Genomic DNA, 26,679 nt, shown 5'->3' with positions numbered 1-26,679 from the left:
GGCCAGCTGGGTGTTAGGGAAATGAGGAGGGAATTGCTTGGTTGCATGAAATTCATAGCACTCGGTACTGAATGCTGGCAACATTTTCCATAGGCAGTGATGATTTTAGCTTATATCTCATGCCTGAGGGTAACAAAGGCAGAGAGAGCACAGCTGCTGCTAGTGTACCAAAGCTGCCCAGGCCCAGCTGCCGCTAGCCTGTGTATGGCAAAGTTATTGTTAACTGGCGTGGGAAAGCGTCCTATCACTGAGGAAGAGAAAAGACAGCCATCCCTAGAAACATTCAGCAGAGGATCACAGAATACCTCCATGAAAGTTTCACTGAGATCTCTCAGGAGGATTCAAGGGACATGCCTGTGTATATAAACAAACTGCTCCACAAGGTCCCCTCTGCCTAACTCTAGAAAAGAATGAAAAGCAGATAGCAACTTTATCTCTTGATTGTACCATTGTCTCTTCTAGCACAGGTAAATTAATCCAAAGCCAAAAACTGTGTCCTGCTATTCTGGGAGGTGGGACATCCCTGTAATGAAAGATTTATGTACACACTTACCTGAGGTTCCTTCCCTTGTAGTAGGCTTGCCCATGCTCAAATGGCGGGACTGCAGTGGAGTCAAAAATAAGTCCTGGCTCACTGAGCAGCTGGATTCCCCAGCTGCCTGTTTCCCATACTCCTCCTCTTCCACCTCCTCGTCTTCGCTGTTCACAGCAGAGGCCTGGGACTCAGGTTCCTCAGAGGTATCGATGGTGTTATGCGTGTGGTGGTGGGATCTCCGTAAATATGGCATGCAGTTCTTTGTAAAAGCGGCGGGTCTGCTGCTTGGCACCAGATTGATTGTTAGCTTCCCTAGCCTTCTGGTATGCCTACCGCAGCTCATTGGCTTTCAGACGGAACTGCTGCTGATGGTCCCTGCAGTAGCCCTTCTCCTGAATCCCCCGAGCAATCTGCTCATAGATGTCCATACTTCTATGGCTGGTTCGGAGCTGTGCCAGCACAGTCTTGTCCCCTCAAGCCAAAGAGATCCGACATCTGCTATCTACTCAAGGTAGGAGCTCATCTGGAGCATGTAGCTGGCATGGTCAGCTGGGCAGCTGCACTCAACAGAGAGCTGCTAGGTGTGCTCCCTGAGCTGGGCATTCAGGAAAAGGAATTTCAAAAATTCGCATGGCTTTAAAGGGGAGAGGGGAATTCCAGTCCTCGTCGCTCTTGGGCAGTGGAGTTCACAGTGGTGACCAGAGAAGTCTGTGCTGGGCATTGTGGAACAGATGCTGTCAGGGTTGATCTAGGTAATGCAATGTCTACACATGCACTGCATCAACCTCTGTACACTGAATTTGGCTCAACTCCACTTGGGGAGGTAGTGTTACTATGTCGGCTTACCGGTCAATTTACATCAGGGGAGACATGTTTAAGCATAGACATGCAAAACTAGGTCGACACAGGCAACTTACATTGACATAACCTTGTACTGTAGATCAGGCCTCAGTTATATTGGCTCTACCCACCTAATAAGAGTGAAAAATAATAAAAGCACCTATTTTTGTCAGTTAAATAGATAAAATTTGGAATACATACAAGGAGCAAAACTACTGTTTAAACTGTCACATTTAGACTACTCTCTGAGGAAAGGAAAAAGAAAAAGAAAAAGAAAACATAACTGTGCCTAAAGGCAAAACTTCAAATCTTTCAAGCTTACCTCATCACTGTGACAGAACATAGGCGTAAAGACATTCTCTAAGAGGGAAAGGACATGTTCATATGCTTCAAAAAGGCATCGCATAGTTTGAAGTTTCACAACGTCTACGTACTGACCTTCAGCAACTGCAGAAAAAAAAAATCCTGTTGTGAATATTAACTGGATGTAAACTTGTTAACTTGTATGTAAAGTTTTTCTGATTTTTACAGGTCTCAGTCTCAAATTAGTCTGTATAAATCCACACAGGAAGCATCCAAAATAATGGAACACTAAAGTGCTTGGTAAAGCAGAATTTAAATACATAATCATTTGTAGCAGAGGTTATGCAGGGAAAATCCAGTGATAGGAGATGGGAGTAGAAGCATGCATGAACACCACTGGTTTGTTATTTAGCCTGACAGAATGCTTTATAGATTCCAGTGTAAATTCTTGATCACTCCTTTCAATCTCAAACTTACTTCTTTGAATTTCTTCCACGATAAAAGGATCAAATCTAATTTTGTCAACACTTTCATCCAAACAATAGGTTTTGTAGATTTTCTGCACCTCTTCATGAAGAGACATCTTTTCAATATCTGATAATTCTGGTTGCAAAATTCTGTCATTAAATTCCTCTGGAAGGTGGGGGAAAGAAAATACATTTGCTGATCAAACTTAGCTAACAAATGATGGCACCTTAAAAACAGCACACAGGTCAACTATCAGGGGATGTCAACAGTGCAATCGGGAGGATTGATTGCAGCATACCCGAGCTAGCTTTGATCTAGCTAATCAAGAACAGCTGGAGTAACAATAGCAGTAAAGCCACAGTAGCATAGGTGGCAGCACAGGATAGCCCTGTCTGTGCAGGAACCTGGGTACATACACAAGTGGCTGCTAGCTAGTTTAGTTATGTCTACACATAGAATCATAGAAGATTAGGGTTGGAAGGGACATCAGGAGGTCATCTAGTCCAATCCCCTGCTCAAAGCAGGACCAACCCCAACTAAATCAGCCCAGTCAGGGTTTTGTCAAGCTGGGCCTTAAAAACCTCTAAGGATGGAGATTCCACCACCTCCCTAGGCAACCCATTCCAGTGCATCACCACCCGCCTAGTGAAAAAGTTTTTCCTAATATCCAACCTAGACCTCCCGCATTGCAACTTGAGACCATTGCTCCTTGTTCTGTCATCTATTACCACTGAGAACAGCCTAGCTCCATCCCCCTTGAACTCCCTTTCAGGTAGCTGAAGGCTGTTATCAAATCCCCCCTCATTTTTCTCTTCTGCAAACTAAACGAGCCTAGTTCCCTGTTTTACAATTTATGACCAAGCTGATAGTATCAAATCTCTAATGCAGTTTAAATTGTATTACTACTTATGGGCTAAATCTAAAGTTTTATAAACTGATCCATAAAAATAAAACTTATTATTTCCTTCCACAGTAAAATTCACAATGTTCCTTTAGAAGAGAATGAAAATGTTCATAACACATAATTTCCATTTTGGGAAATAATCTCTATAAGTGAGTTTATCATTTGTAGCAGAGTTTGTGCCTTCCTGCTGAAAATCTTGCTTACAAACCACAGCCACTGCCCATTCCTCTACCATTTGATTCTCAAACGAGTGCTTAGAAAGCTGTCCCTATGACAAAATTTGAATAAGTAATAGCAAAAGGGATATAGTTGCTGAACAACTCTAAGCTACCTTTGTATTCTGCAGAAAGGGAAGGCACACTCAGAAGTCAGAATTTTCAAAAATGGCATAAACAAGAACAGAGATTCTCTAAGAATTTTCATAGTCTGCAGTACATCTTTTTAGAGTGATTGTAGCAATGGTAAATACAGTAATTTCCTTTTAAAAGAAAACCAAGATATCCTAGGGTTTAGATTGTATAACTGACAAGTGCATTATTTCCTGTGAGGAAATAAACAAAAAAAACAAAAAAAACAGCTAAATAGAAATACAATTAAAGGCAAAACCCCACAATGAAGCAACATTAATGTTGACAAATTCAGCATTCAAATGTATTTATTTAAGTAAAAACTGAACACAGAACCTGAGCTCAGTCCTTTGCTTGGAGATGCAGTCTCTGATTCCATAATCCACTATAATGGACCAGCACCTAACGCACCTGTATAAGTTTAAGGAGTACACCTAGGCATACATACTATGGTAGTCTTACCTACAGTCAGACAAAACTGCAACACATGTACTGCCCCTTCCTGTTTCAGAAAGTTCATGAAGCGAAACAAAAGATCTTGCTGTTCTCTAATCTCCTTCAATTCCAGCTTCAGGACCTTAACATGAAGTGGAAAACAGTTAGCTTGGGATATTTCTCAAGCTTTCATTAAAAATATACCTTTTCTAATAGAAGCAATGAAAGCAGCACTGGTAATATTACAGCCCATACAATACTTATTCAAAATCTGTATATAACGAAAGTGTGTTCTTCACTTACAGATGGTTTTTTATTGCGAGGGTCTGCAAATTTCTGCAGGAATGGAACCAAAGAAGCAGCCGGCTCAGTTGCTTTTTCAGGCTGTAGAAAGAGTGTTGACCAACTGAATAAGATTGACAACTGACATGCATGACTCAATTATGAATATTCTCATTTTATTACTACTCACTGGTTTATCATCGATGAAGATGAGAAGCAAATGGTTTACAGTATCCTAATGGAAAACACAAACAAGTTACAACAACCAATCTATTTGAAAATCATTCCATTGCCATCCAAGTTTCTAGCAAGATTCTGACAATTTTCATATCTTAAATTGCAAACATAACAGAATAATTAAATAATGGTCCTAACAACTTCTAGTTTTATAGTTACACTTGAATGATCTCTACATCCAGATTCTTAAGTCAGTGAACTTCCCAAATCAGACATGCATACAAACAAGCTCTCCATCTTGCAAAGATGAGAGCTCTGCTTGGCATTTTAATGCCAATGCAGGTCAGGTGAATTACAACTGACTACTAGCAGTCCCACAAGCTCCACTATTCGTGCCTGCAGCGAAGCAGTATGCAGATGTTGAAAACAAAAGGTCCGACAAGTTACTTTCTATTCATTATTTATAAATGCAGTGCCACTTATCTAAATGAACAAGGAGTAAACAAATTAGCATCTACAGGAAATGGCTTTTAGGAAGGCTTGTCCACACACTAAATACTGTAACTATACCAGTATAGTTAAGTAGTACAACCGTCCTTTCCCCCCAGGGTAGATGCAGTTATATAGTTATAAAGGTACTTATACTGGTACAGTTTATTCCCATACACAGCTATAGTAAGAACAACTATTTTGGTAATAAATCAAACCTCTAACAAATAGTTATACTAATATAAAAATCAGTATGTATATCAAGCCTAAGTATTTTTTTAAATTAATGTAGCCAAATCATCACTAAAATCAAATTCACACTGCATCACTAAAAAAATAAAAGGGATTAGGTATTGCGTTATTTTTCTTTCTGGAAACCAATAAGCAGCCACCAATGATAACACCAATGTGAAGTACTTGTTTCACCACAATGCACCTCACCATTGGACAAAAAGGAAAACAATGATAGTCTGAATAAATTAAAATTATTCCTACTACTCCAAAATCTCACCGGATCAGCTAAAAAGTCCATGGAGGGAAGGAAAACAGAACCAGACAGGATCTCTCTTATAAGCAATGCCAGGTATCTGAAAGGAAAAAAAAGGTTGCATTACGGTCTCATAGTAACTCACGTTATTACATTCATAATTTGTAATGGGATGAGATAGGTAAAGTTAGTATTTTTATACTAAAATTTCTTGTTTAATAAAAAGAAGTTATTTTAAAGATATTTCACCACTCCACACATTCAGTCTCAGAATCACAAGATTTCTAAACTGATTCAACACCTTGAAACTAAGGGGACAAATACATCTCTCTTCATTCAGCAAACAGCTCATGATTTAATTCTCAGCACTCCCTAACTGTCATGCTTATGTTTGGAAGCAGATCCTCATCTCAACATGCAGGTTGGCTTGTTTTCAATACTATGCTGACTATCCCATCCTTGTTCCTTAGTATTTAAACATAGGTTTTCTATTGTGCCAATGAAAGAAGTCTATATAAGGGTCACGTAGAGTCTTAACTCTTTCAGCTGGGATCTGCTGTATGTTTTTTCTATAAATCCTTTCATGGTACACTCTTACACCCTAAAACTAATGTTGTTCTGAAGATGAGGATCTTTTGAAGCAGGTGCTCCACTGTTCTACATCGATGATGCATCAAAGCTCTGCTTACAGAGTAAAAGCCTGTCTATGTAGCATGAGTGAATCTGGAGAAAGCGGATCGGGTTTCAGGAAGGACTTAGTTTCATGCAACACACACAACTCAGAAATGCAAGCTGGTGACCAGGAAGCTACCAGTTGAACACATTTACCAAAACTTGCTATACTGATAAGCAATTTTATACTGGTATAATTGTACCACATTAGGGGATTGCATTGATTTAACTAAATAGTTTTTTCAACATAGTCAGTTAAATCGGTGCAAAATCTGCATGTAGACAATCTCTCAAACTTCAGGGCTGCCACCTGTCTACGAGAGCACAGCTACTAATGCTTAGTGCTCCCCACACACCCTCCCCAAGTCACCAGCTTGCATTAAACACCTTCCACCCCTAGGGTTCAGTTTTCAAAAATTAATATTGTGCTGGATCTGGAGGTAAATTCACTTGATGCATGTCTATCTCACTAACACTAAGGGGAGTTACTCATACAGAATAGCAAAAATGATATCTTTTAGCTTTAATAAAGACACCAGTGACTTCCAACTGTAAAAGTAGCTAAGTTGTTGAGAAGCAGCTACTTTTCATTGCTCTGTTTCCTGCATTGTGATCGCCAATGATATACCGTATTATACTGAAACAGCATCATCCAATCCAAATACCTTACGATCCCAATAAGCTTCATCTACTTGACCTGACAATGCACTCAATAGAACCTTTCCAACATCTAGAACAAGCAAACTAACCTATCGAGGCAGCGGGATCCCGGAAGCAACAAATTATTCTTTTTCATTTTTTTTTCATTTTTTTTATTATTTGGAGTTTCATTTAAAACCACTAAGGTAGAAGTAAGGAAACTGAGCAAGTGCTGCTGCTCCATTCTCAATTCCTTTTCCCTTCTCCCTAGTTAACAGACATTTAGCCCCTTTGCTGCAGAAATACAAAATCAACAAAAACGGTAAGTAAGAATTCACTCTTTAAATTACACTTAATACACTTGGTACTTGAACAGAAAACAAATTCAAAGTTAAGGCTAACACTCTGTCCTTTACCCACTTACCACCATTAAAAATTGCAGTGCTACATGGTATGCAACTATTGTAAATAGTACAACTTCTAATATATTAGATACCTGCAGTCTGTTGCCTTTGGGGGCAGAATATAAGGGAAAAGAAGCTCAGTAAGTTTTCTTAAATAGTGAAGTTCATCTCTTCGATTCCTCAAAGCCACATGGAGATCTGGTCCATATTCTTCTAAAGCAGCTTGCTGTAAAAATTCTGCATTTTTCACTGCAAGTAAAACAAAGATATAGGCTGTTCCACTCTTTTCCTTCTTACCCTTGTGAAATAATAGCTTAGGAGATTTCTTTCCACTTGGATATGAGACAGTGGTTTTCAAACTTTTTTCATTTGTGGACCCCTAAAACATTTTGAATGGTGGTGTGGACCTCTTTGGAAATCCTAGACATAGTCTGTAGACTCCCAGGGGTCCACAGACCACAGGTTAAAAACAAATGATATACGACATTATCAAGGTAATATTTTTAACATATGCACAGTTGTCAAAGATACACAAAGTAATAACCGAAGAAGAAAAAGACATCTGGACAGAGACTTTGCAGTTTGGCTCTACTGTGAAGAGTCTATATAAAATGTCCACCTTCTTTTGTTAAAAACAGTAACTTCTTCACCAAGCCAATGCAATGTTGTATAGTTTTCAAGGTATTACTGCTTATCAGTTAACGGGCTTACTCTTCGCTTTATTTTATTTTTAACTATTTTTAACTATAGTGAAACCTCTCCATTTGCTTTTACCTAAGCCGGGTACTTGAGGGCTTTCATCCACCTCCCCCATTGTTCTCTATGCACCTGTATATCTATGTTTCCTATTTACTATATCATTCTACCTCTGCATCTGACGAAGTGAGCTGAGTCTCACGAAAGCTTATGCCTACAAAAATTAAATTTGTTAATCTTTAAAGTGTCACAGAACTCTCGTTGTTTTTGCTTCATGTTACAAGGAGTCATTTTCAGCTATTTATACATTTCTTAATTTCACCTTTGCAGATGAAATTGGGTATACCTGCTGTCAGTCAGGTAGCAATTTTTCCCCAGAAGTCGCAAAAAAAACAAAAAAAACACCCCCACACACAAACTCACAATGTGCCATTTATAAGCACAGGAATGAAAAAATGCAGCTCTTCTGGTAAAAAAATGTTTGCAATTTTCTTCCAAACAGCTTTAGCACCTTAGCAGGTGGCCATGGAAGCTTTAATTGACTATGACAGCACCACAAGATGTACCTTTCATTGTTTGGTGAAAGTTAGATTTGATTTGTCTAAGTTATAATTCGTGCAGGCTTACTAACAATCACCCAAAGTTCCACTGGTGCTCTGCAAAATAGCACATATAACCTGAATGAAAATTTTCACTGAAGAGACTGTCAGGATTTCAATGGACGTACTCATGCATCCTTAAACGAAGTGCAGTGAAATTGCAGGTTTAATGAACAATTGTGGAATATAACCTGAGAATGTGCATATGAAAGAAGACAAGGCTCCAGGGTACTGTATTCTTCCATAGGCTATGACCAGGTGCAAAGGGTAGGTCTCTGCCACACTGATTGCACCATTGTGCAGTACAGAGCATTCTACTGCTTCCAAGCAAATGGCCAGATGTGGCAGAATTTTCATTTTTCTTTTTAAAGAGCAAGGGATATGCCATACATAAAGACTACATTTAAGAGAACCTCAAGATTGCAAAGCAAAACACGGAAAATTCAGAAATGGATAAAGTTAAGGTTGCTTGTGCCAACTTAACTCTATTCCCTTTTGATTTTGCAATACTATAATCTTTACTAATCTTTACATATTGCTTATTCTGCAGAACTCATGCTTTACTCAGGCCCCAAATCAGCAAGTAGATCTGCCTATGAGCATGCCTAACTTCAAGCATGGAAGTAGTCCCACCAATTTCCACAGCAGTACTCATATGCTTAAAGTTAAGTACATTCTGGAGTATCTTGCTGAATCAGAGCCTCAGTGCACATACTGGATAGTGATATGGTAAATTTGCACAGTGAATGGGTATGGGTCCAAAACATTCCTATCTCATTCACTCCACTAGATATACCATCTGCTAAGAATGAGACAAGAATCTGGTGGATCTGAATAATGGTGGAGCTGTTAAGACAATGGACTAGGATCCAGGATTTTAGTTCTAGTCCTGCCTTTGCTATAGATTTCCTGTGTGACCACTGGACTGGCAAGTCACCAATCTTTCTATCCTCATTTTACAGATGCAAAATGGAGGTACAATATTTGCTGACCCTGTTGGATAACAAGATAATACATTCAGGAAGCTTTTTAAGAGCATTTAGATTTCTATAAAATCCTGATGAAAAAGTTCTTTATTCAATGCAGGTATTGGATGGCGTGCAGTAGTTAAGGCATGGGGAGCCACATGGTGAAAAATGAGGATACTAAAACAGATTTTTACTCCAAGAACTTCCCTGTTCATTCGCTAGGTACTGTCTAACCTGCACATTAAGGCCTGATGCCCAGCAGAAAATGTGACTGTAAGTAAAGACTATATTTCCTATGCATACACACAGAGGCCAAAGTTAAGGCTGCCTGTGCATTGTAAGTATAAGTTACATACTTGGGTTGGTTTAATTTAATAAATTATGGGTGACATCACACTAGTTATAAAATTAAAAGTTTGCAATGTTTTAGTTAGTTTACTTTTAGTTTAGTGAGTAAGTTATATATAATATAGTTTAGTTTTCATTAAATAACATTCACATATATTTGCACATCCTTTTATTTATTGTTGCTCATCTGGAATTCAGCAGGAATGCCTCAAGAAAAATATCTAAAATATTGCTCTGAATTGGACAGAAAACATTCCTGCTCCACACCCCAAGCAAAAAATGTGTATTTCTAAATTAACCAGCTGTACAGATGTTGAATCATAAATCAAACAAAAACTTTTTGCATTAGTCATTGTCCACATTTGGCCCTCTATCTGCCAGACAAGTGCAACAGTGGAAGGGGTGATGGATTTTTTTTTAAAAATGAAGGCAATGGCAGATTTCAGAATGAACAGATTAGCCAAAACATTGGCAAATGTGCACCATCATAAGAACGGCCATACTGGATCAGACCAATGGTCCATCTAGGTCAGTATCCTGTCTGCCGACAGTGGCCAATACCAGGTGCTTCAGAGAAAATGAAGAGAACGTAATCATCAAGCGAGCCATCCCCTGGCGCCCATTCCCAACGTCTGGCAAAAAAAGGCTAGGAATAGTTCAGAGCACGGTTTTGCATCCCTGCCCCTCCAGGCTAATAGCCACTGATGGATCTATCCTCCATTAACTTATCTAATTCTTTTTTTTTTTTAACCTTGTTATTAGTCTTAGCCTTCACAACATCCTCTATCAAGGAGTTCCACAGGTTGACTGTGCAATGTGTGAAGAAATACTTCCTTTTGTTCATTTTAAACCTGCTGCCTGTTAATTTCATTGGGTGACCCCTGGTTCTTGTGTTATAAGAAGTAAATAGCAGCTTCTTATTTACTTTCTCCACACCAGTCATGATTTTATAGACCTCTATCGTATCCCCGCTTAGTCATCTCTTTTCCAAGATGAAAAGTCCCAGTCTTATTAATCTCTCATCAAAAGTTTTAGGCTTAGAATTTTAAATTTACAAACCATTTTAAATATACAAAACACTGAAGTATATAAAAATGTTTCACAGTACCTTTCTGTCTGGCTTTAGCTACGACTTCTATATGTTTCATTGCTGCCTTTAGCATTTTCTTTGTTATAACAGATGGAATATCCACCTAAAAGAATAAATTTAAAGTTAAAGAAAAAACAAATTCTCTCTAGTTACTAAAGTAGATTACTATAGAAAGTATGTGTTAATGTATTTTATTAGTAAAATTAAAATACCAATCTATTAATAAAATAAGATTTGTTTTTAGCAAATGTAACCGCAGTAATTGACAGCATGCTCATTTTCATGGGAAAGCAAGGTACCTAGTTACAAGTTAATACAACATAATCCTTATTTCATGTACCATTTGGGGATTGAGAAATTCATAACATTAAAAAAATCAAAATATTGAACTTTTCAAAGTTAGTCATAGTAGATAAGGTGCATAAGTTAATTTATTTCTTGTTTAATGATACTGTACTTAACAAATGGCAACAAATGCACACGGTGTGCATACTACAATCATATATAGGCTTGGCAGAATTCAGTTTGCTTTTTTAATAATTTCAACAGATATCAAAGTTTAATTTTAAGCATTTTTTATTTTTATCCATTTAAATTTTCACAATTGCAGGAACTTATGGGAGGAATTCAGACATTGGGGGATCACAAAATAATTATTTAATGACAGCAGATGTTGAGATTCAAAAAGTTAAAGCTTTATATCAATTAAAACACGAACTGTCAACAAAACATGTCAAAAAATACCAAGTAAATATCCTTAAATCAAACTCTAGTGAGTTTTCAAGGGCCATTTTTCTTACTTTGCCCATCTGTACCAATAAAAATCTAATCCCGCAAGTCTTTTCATACAGTACTGTACATACATACTGTACTGTAGTGTCCTTTAGTAACTGGTGAAATAAAGCACTGACTTTTCTTTGATGGATAAAAAAGGTTCATATAATTGGTTGTTCATTACGATTGGTGTTTATAAAATTGGGGTTTCACTATATTTAGAATATCCGACAAACATCCTAAACATCATTCGCATATTTATTGTCAAAATGGAAATTGTTGAATTGTACATCTGCAGAAATAATAAAGCTTAACTCAATCCTTTCAGGATCACTTTAAATGAAACCTCAATTTCTATTACATGAGGGCTGCTCTGGACACTATCAAGGCAATACATGCTCTCCAGCTTTGGCTCCTGAGCATTAAGGCCAACAAGGACCAGGAGCAAAGTGAAGGCCATACTCCGTCCACAGGCCAGAGAATATCCTATGTCACTCAGGTGAGTTCCTCAAGCCAACCAGCCACAGAGTTCCAGAGTGCTGAGTCCAGCCTCTTCAAGCACAAAAAGAAGAGCATTTAGGGGAGTGAATACAGGAAAAAATATCAGCACAACCCTTTCTCCTGATGTTTCAAACCAAGAAGATTTTACACTACAAAAAACTAAGTTAAATAAAAATAAATCCCATCCATTACATTTTATTTGTCTTTATTGTCTTGTCTCCACTCATTTTAACTCATGTTTAAATAATATTTCTAAATCTCATATTAAATTTAATTCCAAGAGATTAAAGACTAGCAAAGACCTCTAACTCCAATTAAAGGGCTTGTCTACACTTGTGCTTATGCCAGCAAAACTTTTGTCACTCAGGGGTGTTAAAAAAAAACAAACAAAAAAACCAACCAAACAAAACAAAAAAAAACCAAACACTTAGCTGAGAGACATACATTTTGCTGGCATAAGCACGAGTGCAGACAAGCCCTATGGCACAGAACTTTAAAAAGTTACTTAGAAAAGGAATTTAAATTTTCCACGTTTCACAATGCGTTGAATTCTCCCTCCTTCCCCCCAAAATAAGTCTACAAGAAGCATTACAGCACACCTGAGACCTTCCAAGAAGAAAATGAGTTCTATATTACTGATTCTTTTCACCTGGCTAATAGGGGATTCAACGTAGCTTGCTATAGTGAAAGGAATCTGACAATTTTCTTTGTAAACTGCTTACCAAGTCACTTTTCTAAACTCAGTACATACAGTGATCTACGCATCACAAAGCCACCACTGCAGTCTGCCTAGTTCCATATGATGTATAAACTCTCACACTCAATTACATGCAGAGTAGTTTTGTAGTCATGTCAGTCAGGTGTTACCTAGCAGCTCTGTGTTCTTGGGGAACCAGGGTGCAAAACCCCAACTCTCTCTCTCTGGCTCACCTGAATTACCCCCTCCCACCACCACCAACCCATGCTTGAATCAGAAATCAAAGGCTGCTTGAACCAGAAACCAAAGACATTCTCAATATGAAAAGGCAGGAGACACAACTGAAACCTTCCCATCAAGAGTGAGACAACTCCTCATGCCTCATAAGCATCTCAGTTAGCATATGAATGGAGAACAGAAGCCTCATCTACATCGAAGATGGAACACACACTGAACTCTGGGATTGGTAAAGATGGAGAATGCACTGAACTCTGGGATTGCTGAAGCCGGGAAGCACTGCATGTTGGGAAATCTCTGCTCTTGATGTAAATGAACTAACACCTGCACACATCCAGCTCCACAGTTATCAGACCATTCTAGTTATTGATATGCAAAACACTGAAACCTGGTTGCATTGTGAGCCCTCTCTCAAGAAAAGACATCCTTCCAGGAAGGATCAGCTCCTTTTGTCCAGACATTGTTTATCCATAAACAAACCTGAGGTCTACAAATCCCCTATCACAGCTCAAACCTCTGTTCTGATGCTTGGATCCAAACTCTGCATCAGTTCCACTGTAACCTGTCTTCTCTTCCTGACTGATCGTGTTGGGGGCTCTGCCAGACTCAAAGCACTCCAGACCCTAAGATGACAAGCCTGTTCCTGGAAACCACTGAACTGCATGGAGTGGTGAGATCAACTCCCCCCCCTTCTTCCCCCAACACAACTGGCCTCTCTCCTCCCACCCCTCCCCCCCACCCTTAGTCCAGATATTACTTTCTACTTTTGTAATCAAACCTGGGATAGCTTTCTCCAATACCTCAACTGTAACTGTGTAGTACTGTAAGCATTTGATTGTGTTTCTCTCCTTGTATGGTTTTACTATTAGTATCATAAGTTTTATATACCTAGCAATAAAATAACTGTTATAAATCAAGCTGGTTGCCACTTTCTCTCTCTCTCTCTCTCTCCAAACTGCATGAGCTCCTTTGTGTTGTGGGTCCCTATCTTGCTCTGTAGTAACTCTTCTCTTACATAGCCAAAGATCCCTGGAGTGCCCAAATATCCCATGGGGTTTGCTCATCAAGGGGGCTACTGCTAGAACAATTGTGGTATAAAGGGGTATATGAAGGGGACAGCCAGGAAGTGCTACTCTGCCTAGCCTATGGGGTCCAGGGGCAACTAAGGGTGCGGCTCAAGTGCTGTTTGACCCAGCCTGATTGATTCCAAGGGGCAAATAAGGGAAGCAGCCAAAAAGGTGCTGTTTGGATCTAGCCTGCTCTATTCTGGTGCATTGCAAGGGGCATATAAGGGTAGCCACTGAAAGTGTGGTGTCACCCAGCCTGCTGAGTTCAGGGACACATAAGGGGTTGGCTAAGAGTGCTGATAGCCCGGTCCGCTCAGACGCACTAAATTAATCTGAAATGTGTATGTGTATCTGTGGGGGGTTTATTTGAATCTGGTGCTGGAGGAACCCAGCCCTGAAAACCTTAGGTCCTGCAGGATAGCTCCATTGGGAGGGGGCTTGTAGCCCTATGAACACACAAGTAACACAAGTAGTACATTAGTAGAATCACACCCCTAGAATCACACACCCCCTTCCAGGAAGGTAACCCTAATAAATGAGCATACCCCAAGGTGAAGGGCAAATCTGGTAACATCAGGGAGATTAGAGAGACAAAGTGGATGATGTAATCTGTTTTATTGGACCAATGTCTATTGGTGAAAGAGACGAGCTCTCGAGCCATACATAGCTCATTTTCAGGTCTGGGAAAGATACTTTCAGCATCACAACATAATGCAAGGTGGAACAAATTGTTTAGCATAAACACATATTATAAGGGACCATTCAAGATAGAGTGTCCCATTAACACCTCTGCAGTCATAGGACAAAGTGCATGTTAGTAGGTTATAAGCTGTTGCAATAAACCATAAATCCAGTGTCTCTGTTTAGTCCATGATTTTTAATATCAAGGAGAGTAATGAATTTAAACTCCCAGGCTCGTCTTTTGAAATTGTGTGCAGGTTTCCTTTGAGGATGAGGACTGAGAGGTCAGATACCGAGTGATCGCTTTATGAAAGGTGTTCACCAGCAGTGATAGGGTATTTTGGTTCATTATTTTCCTGTGTAAGTTCATTCGCGAGCATAGTGATTACCTGGTTTCTCACACACAGTTGTTATTGGGGCATTTTGTGCACTGGATGAGATACACCACGTGTTGTGATAGGATTCATGGATCCTGAAAGGTGTGTTGTGGGGGGTGTTGATCATTCCAGCTGTGGAGATATGCCTTCAAGTTTTGCATCCACTGTTTTGGCAGGATCTGGTGTTGCTTTGAGTTGATGTGTCCTGGTCTGTGGGAAGCTTGCTTTTGATGATGAGCTTGTAGAGGTTGGGGGTGTTGTCTGAAAGCCAGAAAAGGGAGTTCAGGAAAGATTTCTTTCAGGATGGGGTCCCCATCGAGTATGGGTTGTAGCTGTTTGATGGTACCCTGTATGCGTTCCAGTGTGGGTTGGCAGGTGACAACTAGGGGTGAGTGGTCAGAGAGGGTTTTATTTCTGTATTGAAACAGGTTTTCTCGGGGTATTTGAGTGGCATGTTGCATGATTCAATCTACTTCTCTGGTGGAGTGTTCTTGTTTGGTGAAGGCGGTTTTAAGTGTTTTAAGGCGTATAGCCTGGACTTTCTCCTCAAAGCATATTCTGTGATATTTGAGTGCCTGGCTGTAGATAAACAGATTTCTTGCTGTGTGGCGTGGTTACTGGATCTATGAAGGTAGGTGTGGTGATCTGTGGGTTTCTTGCATATGGTTGTCTGTAGACTTCTATTGCTGAAGCTGGTTATGGTGTTCAGGAAGTTGATGCTAGGATGAGAGTGTTCCAGAGAAAATTCAATGGACAGGTGGTGATTGTTGAAGTTGTGGAGGAAATCTATAAGGGAGTTTAAGCTGTCTGTCCAATGGATGAAAATATCATCATCATCTCAGGTATTTGTCCAGAAATTCTGTGGTGTATTTGTCCTGACATTCTTCTTCAATGCGGCCCATGATGAGTTTGGCAGATTCGAGAGTCAACCTAGTACCCGTTGCTGTTCCCAGGGTTTGGACAAAGTGTTTGTTGCTGAATGTAAAACTGTTATGGCTGAGGATGAAATGGATGAGTCTGGTAATGGTGTTTGGGGTGGATATCTGAGGGTTGTCCATTGTCTTGTAAATATTTGAGACAGGCAGCTATGTTGTCATTGTGAGGGATGTTGGTGTATAGGGAAGTGACATCCATGGTGATGAGGACATGTTCTGAGGAAAATTGTTAATACTGAAGGTATTTTGGAGAAAATCATGTGTGTCCTGGAGGAAGCTGGCCCTTTGTGTGGTGAGTGGTTTGAGAGTGGATGAGTCCTGATATTCTTTCAATAAGAGTGCTGTGGTCAGATATGATGGGTCTGCCTATGTTCCTTTGTTTATATATCTTCAGAAGCATGTAGAAGGTCCCTGGGGTGGGTTCATGGGGGAAGGAGTTTGTAGAATTTCTCTTGGAGATGTTTGATGAAGGATTTGATATCATCCTTAAATTCCTGGATAAATTGTGGTGTGGGATCTTCTTTGAGTTCTTTATAGTAGGTGGTGCCGGAGTACTGTCAGTTAGCCTTGTTGTCATCAGAGTTGAGGATTACAATGGTGCCTCTTTTGTCTGCTGGTTTGATTGCTAGCTGATAGTTAGATTTCAGGGACTATATAGCTCTTTAGAGAGGGTAACAGGCCATTCTACCTTGAATGGCCCCTTACAGTATGTACCAACTAAACAATCTGTTCCACTTTGCACTTTCCCTGTGATGCTGGAACTACCTTTCCCAAACCTGAAGAAAAAAGTATCTAATCTTCTGTAACTGCTGTTCTTCAAGATGCATTGCACATGTCCATTCCAATGTAGATGTGTGTGTGTGCCCCTAGCACAGCTGCCAGAATTTTTCCCCTAGCGGTATCGGTCAGGTCGGCTCCAGCATCTTCTAGTGCTGCACACTCATAGCGCCAGTATAAAGGGCCCTGCCAACCCCTTTAGTTTCTTCTTACTGACTGACTCCAATAAGAGGGGATGGAGGGTAGGTTTGGAATGACATGTGTAACCCATATTGAAGAACAACAGTTACAGAAGGTTAGTAACCGTTTTTTCTTCTTTGAGTGCTTGCACATGTCCATTTCAATGTAGGTGACTCACAAACAGTTGAACAGGAGGTGGACTTGGAGTTGAAGTACAGGCTGACTGCAAGATTGCTTGGCCAAAGTTGACATCTCTGGCCTTTTGGGTAATGGTCGAGGACAAGGTTGCTGCCCTGCAGATGTCCTGAACAGGAACCTGTGCAAGAAAAGCAGTCGAAGATTCCTGTGATCTTGTGAAATGAGCAGTCAGATTAGCCAGAGGCAGGACACCAGTGAGCTCATAACATGCATGGATGCATGAGGTAATCCAAGACGAAATCCTCTGGGAGAAGATGGGAGGGCCTTCGTTCTCTTTGCTATCGCTATGAACAGGTGGGTCCATCTGCGGAACAGTTTGGTCCTTTGTGTTTAGAAAGCTAGAGCATATCGAACATCCAAGAAATGTAGATGCTGCTCCTCTCTGTTCGCATGTGGTTTTGGATAGAATACCAGCAGAAAGATTGCTTGACTGCAATGGAATTGCAAAACAATCTTTGGGAGGAACGTCAGATGTGGACATAGCTATATCTTATCCTTGAAGAAGATCATATATGGATGTTCCAATGTGCAGGAACAGATTTCTGAAACCTTCTGGCTGAAGTGATGGCCACTAAGAAGGCCACTTTCCAGAAGAGGTGCAATGAGCATGTTGCTAGATGCTTAAACAGGGAACCTGTAAGTTTTGACAGTGCAAGGTTTGGATCTCAGGGAGGAATCGGTTCTCTGATCTAAGGGTATACCTTCTCCAAGCCTTTAAGAAAATGGATAACGATTTTGTACAAAAAGACAGATCAGTTGTCGACCTTGAAATGGAAGGCCAAGATGGCTGCGAGATGGACCTTGACCAAAGAAAGTGCCCAGCCCTGTTGTTTCAGAAGTAGAAGATACTTCAATATGAGTTGCAATGAGGACTGTGTAGGCAGAATTCTACAATGGGAGGACCAGATTGAGAATTGCTTCAATTTTGCAAGGTAAGTAGCCCCAACAAAGGGTTTTCTACTGTTCTAAACAGATTTGCTCCAAGCAAGTTTCCTCCTCAGGATTCAGCTATGGAGATTCCAGGCCAGCAAATTAAGAGAGCTGTGGTTCGGATTGAGCTGCCAACCACAGTCTTGGAAGATCAGGTCCAGGTGTAGTGGAAGCAGTAGTGGGGTTTCCACCAAAAGGCTTAAGAGAGCGGCGAACCAAGGTCGGTTGGGCCACACTGGGGCTATGAGGATGATTTGCGCTCAGTCCTGCTTGATCTTCATCAGAACCTTGTATATCATTGGGATAGGAGGAAAGGCATAATATATGTGATTTATCCATGATAACAGGAAGGCATCTGTAAGAGACTCTGGGCAGTGGCTTCACAGGGAGCAGACCTGGTGGCATTTTCTGTTGTTTCAGGTAGCAAATGGGTTTATAAGGGAAGTCCCCTATCATTGGAAGATGTTCTTCATAATGCCCAGTCGAAAAGACCACTTGCAGTGAGAGAAGGAAGATCTGCTGAGATGATCCACCAGCTAGTTCTGTGTTCCCAGAAGGTATGATGCTGCAAGATTGATTGTGTGTGTAATGTAGAACTCCCACAGCTGGATTGCTTCCTGACATGGAAGGGAAGAGTGCGCTCCGCCCTGTCTGTTGATGTAGCACATGGAAGTCGTTTTGTCCATGAGAACTAAACGGCCTTGTTTGTAATGCGGGGTAGAACCACCTTGAGCTTCCTGACACTGATATGAAGAGAGAGCTCTTCTTGAGACCATAGACTTGAGTTCTGAGGGACTCTAGGTGGGCTCCCCAGCCGAGCACTGACATCAGATACTAGCAACATGGATGGTTGGGGCCACAAAAAAGGTACTCCCGCACATACCATGAGATGGTTTAATGAATGGAGAACTTGAGCAGGAATGGTGAGCATTAAGTCCAGGTGATGTCCCGAAGGGGAGTATACCGTGGCCAGCCAGGCTTGGAGAATCTGAAACGTAGCCTTGTGTGTTGCACTACGTATGTGCATGAAGCTTGGAGGGACCTTATCAGGGCCATGATTGACCAAAACCATCTTCCAGAAGCAAGAGTCTTGCCCGTATGGAATCGAGAACTGCACCAATGAACTCTATTCGTTGCACAGGGATAAGGATGGATTTCCAGTCATTTATTAGTAGGACTCATGTCCGGAAGGTCAGTTGAATGAGAAAGATGTTGGACTCCACCTGAGCTCTGGATCAGCCTCTGACTAGCTAGTTGTCAAAGTATGGAAATACATGAATTCCCCTTTTTCTGAGGAAAGCTGCCACCACTGCCATACATTTGCTGAAGACCTGTAGGGCGGCTGACAGAAGAACCGGGAATTAATAATGTACTTGGTTAACAACAAATCTTAGGAACCTTCTGTGTCCTTGGAAAATCACTATGTGGAAATGTGTCCTTTAGCTTGAGGAAATGTCTCCTTTAGCAATCCCCTGGATCCAGCAAGAGAATGATGGAAGCCAAGGAGACCATGTAGAACTTTAAGTTCTTGAGATAGCAGTTGAGATGACAAGTCTAGGATTGGTCTGAGACTACCTTTGGCTTTCAGAATTAGAAAGTAATGAGAATAGAACCACTTTCCTTTTAGGTGATTGGAACCTTTTCCACGACTCCCACCTGAAGGAGTGATCGAACTTCTTATTCCAAAAACTGCTCATGGTCCCTGAAGAAGGATGTGGAGGAGGGGTGAGAAGGTGCGGTAAACAAAAATTGGAGGTTGTATCCCACTTTTATTGTGCTTAGTGCTCAACGGTCCAGGATAATGTGGGACCCGACACTGAGGAAGCAGAAGAGTTGTTTGGAAAACAAAGGGGTAACTGGATCCGATACTGAGGGGATTGAAATGTCGGCCTTGAGCGTCTCATCAAAACGAGTGCTTCGAGCTTCTCAAGTGTCTGGCAGTCGACATAGATATTGTTGAGGAAGTCAGTGACGGAGGTCTAAGTCTGAACCCATGCTCTCTCTCTTCTCTTGGTCTTGCCTGGTTGGCTGGGCAAAGTAATGGCTTGTCTGTTGGGGCCAGTAGTGCTTTTTGGATACTGCTGGGATATACAGGCCCAGAGATTTCAGGATCACCTTGGAGTCTTTAAGACCACTGAGTCTAGCATCTGTTTGCTCTGAGAAGAGCGAGGACACTTCAAAGGAGAGATCTTGGAGTGTTTGTTGTACCTCCGGGGGAAATCTGGAGGACAACAACTACAAGCGTCTGCGCATGGTTAAAGCCATCCATCTTGGCTGCGGAATCAGCGGCACCCAGAGCTGCCTGTAAGGGGTTCTTGTACTGTTTTCCCTTCCCCAATCAATTAAAAGAACTCCTGTCTGGCATCCTGGGGGAGCAAGTCCTTAAATTTTTGCATAGACTTCAACATATTAAAATCATAGCTTCCTAGCAAGGCTTGCTGGTTCGCTATGTGGAGCTATAGACATCCTGTAGATTATGCCTGCTGACCAAATAGGTCTAACTTCTTCAGGTCTTTCGTTTTGGGTGTGGAACCTGCTTGGCAGTTGATCCCTTTCATTGGCGGCTTTCACTACCAGGGACCCCGGGGGAGGGTGCAAAAAGAGAAAGTCGTACTCTTTGGCTGGTACAAAGTATTTTTACTCCGTATGTTTCGCCATAGAAGGGATGGAAGTGGGGTCTGCCACAGTGCCCTAACTGGGTCCAGGATGGCCTCAATGAATGGTAAAGCTACCTTTGAAGAACCTGCAACTGACTACACATCCAGAAGACTGTTTGTTGTTTCCTGGACCACGTCTGCACTTTTATATCCAAGTTCTAGGCCACCCACTTTAATACGTCTGATAATCCTTGTGGTCATATTGTGGAGGGGACGCACCTGCTGTCACCACTGCCTCATTTGGAGAATAGGAGGAGGAGGCTATGACTGGCTAAGGGGCCTCCACCACTCCCTTTTTATTGGCCAAGACCAGCGGGGTTTCTTCCTGGGGCTCAGTACCGGAGTCTGGGTGGGGGGTCTTGCGATGCAATGTTGGGCGTGCCCTACTCTCCAAGGACACAGAGTATGAGTACTTTGAGAGGGTGCCCTGGCCTGGGGAAACCCCGAGGGGTTTCAAAATTGCCACTGCATGGGCGCCAGTCCCCACAGACCCGGTGGCCAAGCATTTGGAGGTATCCCTGCAGGTGAGGTCAAAGAAGGGTAGGAATGGCTTAGGCAGCAGCATGGGTGGCTGTGATGGTGGGAAGAGTAGGACCCCATTTTGGACCCCAATGAAGGGGACAAACTGTAGGATGGCCAACGCCAATCCCCCCAGTACCGGTGATTGGTATTGCAGAGAAGTCCATGCTGAGGCTACCTGGGCGTTTTCTACAGGGTGAAGGCTGGGAGATGGCTCTCTGCCATTCAGCGGTACTGGCGGTGCCAAGTCCTGAACCTCCGTGGACACAGGGACTGGTAATAAAGAGCAGGTCCCTTGCAGCTGCAAATGCCTCTGAAGACGATGGTACCATGAACTGACCGGTACACTGTCTGCCTGAGGGCGATGCCTCTGGTGCTGGAGTCAGTGGAGTTTGCGGAGGTAACAAAGCTGAAGGTACCAGCTGTTGTGGTGCTGTAGAGAAAGAGCAGCCTGACACGGGTCTTGTTCTATCCTGGTCTCCATGCCTGTTTGCCTTCGGCATTGGGGATCGGTTCTTCTCCTGCTGCTTTCTGTTTCTTCTTCAGCATCAGAGACGAAGATCAGTGCTGGGACTTATGACCAGTGAGAGGAGTGTCCCACATTAAAGCTGAGGTGCTTGGTGCCAAGTCTGAGAATGGCTCTTATGGCTGCCTCCATGAGAATGACTTTCAACCTCACTTCCTGGCCCCTTTAGGTGAGGGGTTTGAAGTCCCTACAAATCTGGCAGCGATCTTTCATGTGAGATTCCCCTAAGCACTTAAGACAGCTTGAGTGTGGATCACTCAATGGCATCGACCGGCCACAGGAAGTGCAGGATTTGAAGCCCGGTTACAAAGACATGCCCCGGCACCAGGAAGCGAACAAACCTCGCCGACTAAATGCAGAGGTATCCAAATCAACCAGCAGTACTATGATAACCATATACACCAAAGAAGAGGAGAAAATCACTGGGAAGAATTGCCTGAGCAATGAAAAGTTCCTGCAACCATCACAGGCAGTAAGAAGAAACTGAAGGGGCAGTCTGTGGGGGTTGCAGGGCCCTTTATACCGGCGCTATGAGTGCTAGGCTTCAGAGGGCACTGAAGTTGATCCAGTGGTTACCATTAGGAGAAAAAAATCCAGCAAATGTGCTTGGGGAGTGCACACACCTACATTGGAATGGAGATGTGCAAGAACTCAAAGAAGAATGCTGTGTACTTGAAAACTTGTCTCTCTCACCAACAGAAGTTGGTCTAATAAAAGATATTACCTCACAAACCTTATCACTCTGGATTAGTTTTGAGAGTTCCAGGATCTAGTATTCTGTCATCTCACTCATGCACACATGCATTCTCTCTCCTGCATGATTCAAGTTATCGTGATGACATCTAAGTGTCTGTTATTTACAGATATTCACAAAATTTTGCTCAATAAACACAGAAAAGAAGTTTAAATGTACTACATTAAATGCAATCTTAATACAAAATGTATAAAATTAAAAATATATAAAAGGGACTCTGTTTTGATTAAAATCCTGTAGCTAACTAAGCTTCTGCAATTCTCCTCATAGCATCTAACACTTACACAGCTTACGTGTCACAAAAGATCAAATATATTTTTGCTCTCAGCCAAGCCTGGCTGAAAATATAAATCTTTATTATTCTATCTTTCTTGTCAGGAACAAAAGATCACCGAAAATTCCCCTAATTCACATTAGATATGTTTAAAATATGATTATGTGTGAACTCAAATCATTTAGCATATAACATCTCCTTCAAATACCTGTATAATAAGGTATTATCACTGTCTTACTCTTCATGAATGATAGCAACGGATCAACAATTAAGTCATCTAATAACGCCAAGTATGCTCAAGTTATATGAATTAAAATTTTGAAGTAAATTCTAAGACTTACGCTACATTTCCATTTTGAAACATTTGCTTCATATGCATACCTTTATATTATGCCTACAATACAGACAGCATTTGCTGAGTATTTGTCCCCATCTTAACTTACAAACCAACTGCAGTACCACAAGTCTGTTAACAAGCAAGACATCCAGATTTCACATTCAGTTAGGATTGAGTCAGGTTGTCCATCAGCTACTACAGAATGTGTGTATAACTTGTAGCTCAGGAAAAATAATTTATTAATGGTTGTTACGAAGGTGGAATAATACTCTTGGATAGCCGTCTAAGCAGAGAGGCCAGTATTGAATGAACATGGAAACTGAGCTAGCTTCTCACTCCTATTCTGACAACAAGTCAAAGATACTTAGAGGTAGTTTCTGCAGAATGGGCTTGTGGCACCTTACCACAGAGCATCAGGAAGTTTCTACTGCATATACTGTACCTATTTAAAGGACAGGGAGTAGTCAGTCCAAAACTTTTCACAAGAACTAAATTCACACACAAGTTGCTATGACATGCCCCTTCCTGGACATACATCTTATTCAAACACAGCATCTCTGAGTCACTAGTACAGCCCTTTTAATCTTCCTCTCAGAACACTTGTCTGTGAACATTGGGCAGTGCTGACTACTTTTTCTAATTTTCGTTCAGGAGTCGTGCAGATCTTGTCAAAAATCCCACCAATGTATCAGAACTCCAAATTCTGGTTTTAAAAAAAACCATGAACCAGAGGTCTCCAAAGTGTGGGGCATGCCCCTCTAGTGGAGCACAGAGGAACCTTCAGGGGGACACAGTGAGGCCTGGGCCAGCCCCCACAGGAGCGGAGAGGAAGTGCCATCCAGCCCCACTCCCTGACTGCAGCTCCAGCCTTGGCTCCTGGTCACATCCCGCACCTGGGCTCCGCCCTGTTCTGGGCTCTGGGCCCTGGCTTCCAGACTCATTTGTGACATCAGACCCTGCAGGTGCAGCTCCAACCCACACCCTGGCCCCAGCTTGGGCCTCCACGCTTAGCCCCACTCATGGTTCTAACCATGGCTTTTGCACTGGCTCCTGATTGCAGCTCCTGGGGCAGTGCAACCCCAAAAGTTTGGGGATCACTACACTAACCTTATGTTTACTGTGGTTAAATACAAGAAACGCAACGATTGTATTTGATAATGCCTCCACTTCTTACTCCCAGAAGGAAAGTCTGGTCTTACAAAAGCCCAACAACATTTCCTTCCTGATCACAGACTAGCTCTGCCACCCACTCTGTGCCCTGTTCCCTCTCCTCAGAAGCCAACCGATGATCATTCAAATTTAAAAAAGCCCGAAGTTCTCAATGGACAGTGTCGGTGGAGTTTCCATGCAGAAGTCCAAGCCTCTGTGTTTCTGTGCACCCACCAGCATATGCGATTGTTGGTCTTTGTCCAACGTGCCCCATCACACAATTTTACTTAACACACATAAACTCTCATATCCTATGACTCCAGGTTAACACAAACCCTTCTCCACACAAGTCATACCTATTGGGATTCTTAGAGTGAGTTATTTGAAGCAGTTACCCTGTTAACAAGCATAAAACCTTCACAGAACCTAAGCACAGCTAGAGAAACCACGTGGTAGCTACAGTGACAACAGCTCCCCGATATCTAGTAGTTCTCTTTACTCCCTTAAAATGAATCACCTTAGGAACAGCCAATGTACCACAGAAGATATTCTAGTCTGGTGCTAACATAAAGCATTACTAAAACATCTGGAATAAACACTTTCATTGGCCAGGATTCTATAGGATTGGTCTGTGGCCAAGAGTACCATGGGAGATAAGTTTCAGAGGAAGGAAGTGGATATAAAGAGGAAGAAACTGTCAAAGGTAATTCTGTATAAAAAAAGTACAATACGTTTCTTTTGTTAACACTTAAAGCAAGAAGATTTACTTTGGCATTAGATACCACTTCTTACATATAAAATCATGTTCTCTCTCCATTTTACCTTGTGAATTCTGCGAATTAATACAGATGCAAAAAACCGCAATGTTACTCTCAGCTCATCTACGAAGGACTCATCATCAGTTACATCCCTGCAAAGTTTTAAAACAAATCATGATGAAATACCCAAGGACAATATTAGTCTGTAATTAATCCATCCATATTACAATTTGACACTTCCAAAAGAAAGAATAAAACTTTAAAAGGTAGCACTTGAAAGCATAAGAATTATCTCCAACTTAAATGAAAACAGAAAAACTGGGCAGAGCCATCTAGTGACTGGTCCTCTATTCAAGCATAGAAACATACAGACACCTAAATATAGCAGATAAATTTGCACTTGTAATTAGCTGTTACTTGAGAGGCATGGTCAGAGCGTAAGACTAACAGCCAGGAATTATGTTCGAATTCTTGTTCTAATATTGACTAACTGCACGACTTTGAGCAAGTAACAACCTCTAATTCAGTTTCCCTATTTGTAAAAAAAAAAAAAAAAAAAAAAGAAAAAGAAAAAAGAGTTAACCTGTTAGGTGGGATGGAATGAACCTAAATTTATGAAGCAAAGCTTTATGAAGGAAAATGCGGTAAGTATTCAACATTATCATTAGAGTTGGTTGAAATTCTGCATTTCCATCGCAAGGGAAATTTCAAAATGGTCAAAATGTTTCTACTTTTATATTATATTATTGTTTTGATAATTTCCTTCAAAAATTTAATGAAATTGATACATTCCAACAAAACATTTTGATTGTGTGAAATCAGCATTTTCTGACAAAACAGTTTTCCCATGAGAAAGTTTTTGACCAGCTCTAATTATACTACTATATGCATGTTACCTATAATACAAAATTTTTTTGAATTCTCATGTGTTAAAAATTGACCAAAAGCAGATCATCCGATTGCCCTCCCAACTGGGCAATAGCATGCTAGATCTCTAATACACAAAGTATGCATGATGGTAGAAGATGGCATCAGCTGGCAGGGTCAAGAAAAATATTCTCTGGGGCCCAGTTCCCATTTTTCCTGCCTAAAAAGGTCTAGCTGGTGTCAAGGAAATCTGGACTCCTTTCCCTGAATAGGAAGATATCATCCTACAGTTTTCTCTCACCCTAAACTCTGGTCCAGCTGCTCTAGACTGGGGCAGAAAGAGATCCCAAACCCAGATCCCATCCTTGAAGTCTGCCCCTTCTACAAAGCTGCTTCTGCTGAGGGCTTTGTTTTCCCAATTGGGAGAAACAGCTTTCCTCAAAGTGGCAAACTGAGAGAAGGGATGGAATTGTGGAAAGGGGAAGAGGAAAAAAAAATCCCAGAACATTAGACAATTCTGACTGTCATTAGGGCAAAATAATAAGACGATTCGCCCGTAAGTAAAAATAATCCTTCAATTTTGTATATTGCCCCAAGGCTTCAGGCAATAAGGCATGACTTCAGAAAATTTCCCCTACCCCATCAAAGTGCTAATTTACTGCTTTTTATTATCACTATGCTAAGGTGTTCAGAGCAAGGCTTAAATTCTCACAAAGTATTTCCTGGAGCCATGGGGCTTCAGCCCTGTAGGTTTGAAAATATTTCCTGGAGCTCCGCTCCATAGAGCTCTGGCTGAATTTA

The 26,679-nt window shown here is 41.3% G+C and overlaps 1 protein-coding gene across 4 annotated transcripts in view; it reads right to left on the bottom strand.

Moving 5' to 3' along the window:
• SNX14 (sorting nexin 14) overlaps nucleotides 1-26,679 on the bottom strand; it is an 87,617-nt gene that overhangs the window by 49,031 nt on the left and 11,907 nt on the right. For all 4 annotated transcript variants that reach the window (XR_010922079.1, XM_067560730.1, XM_067560731.1 and 1 more), the window contains exons 6-14: nucleotides 25,076-25,163; nucleotides 10,702-10,786; nucleotides 7,075-7,231; nucleotides 5,292-5,367; nucleotides 4,305-4,349; nucleotides 4,136-4,216; nucleotides 3,860-3,974; nucleotides 2,156-2,311; nucleotides 1,698-1,822 (exon numbers count right to left, since the gene is read on the bottom strand). Coding sequence is in view for 3 of the 4 variants with exons in the window: in XM_067560730.1 (XP_067416831.1) it covers nucleotides 1,698-1,822; nucleotides 2,156-2,311; nucleotides 3,860-3,974; nucleotides 4,136-4,216; nucleotides 4,305-4,349; nucleotides 5,292-5,367; nucleotides 7,075-7,231; nucleotides 10,702-10,786; nucleotides 25,076-25,163 (928 nt within the window). In the remaining variant the exon portion in view is untranslated. The remainder of the gene's footprint in view (nucleotides 1-1,697; nucleotides 1,823-2,155; nucleotides 2,312-3,859; nucleotides 3,975-4,135; nucleotides 4,217-4,304; nucleotides 4,350-5,291; nucleotides 5,368-7,074; nucleotides 7,232-10,701; nucleotides 10,787-25,075; nucleotides 25,164-26,679) is intronic.

This window comes from Emydura macquarii, unplaced genomic scaffold, assembly GCF_026122565.2.
Source record: "Emydura macquarii macquarii isolate MOO-44397 ecotype Brisbane River unplaced genomic scaffold, CSIRO-AGI_Emac_v2 contig_2297, whole genome shotgun sequence".
In the NCBI taxonomy this organism is placed as follows: Eukaryota; Metazoa; Chordata; order Testudines; family Chelidae; genus Emydura; species Emydura macquarii.
This window is presented reverse-complemented; position numbering and strand designations above follow the sequence as displayed.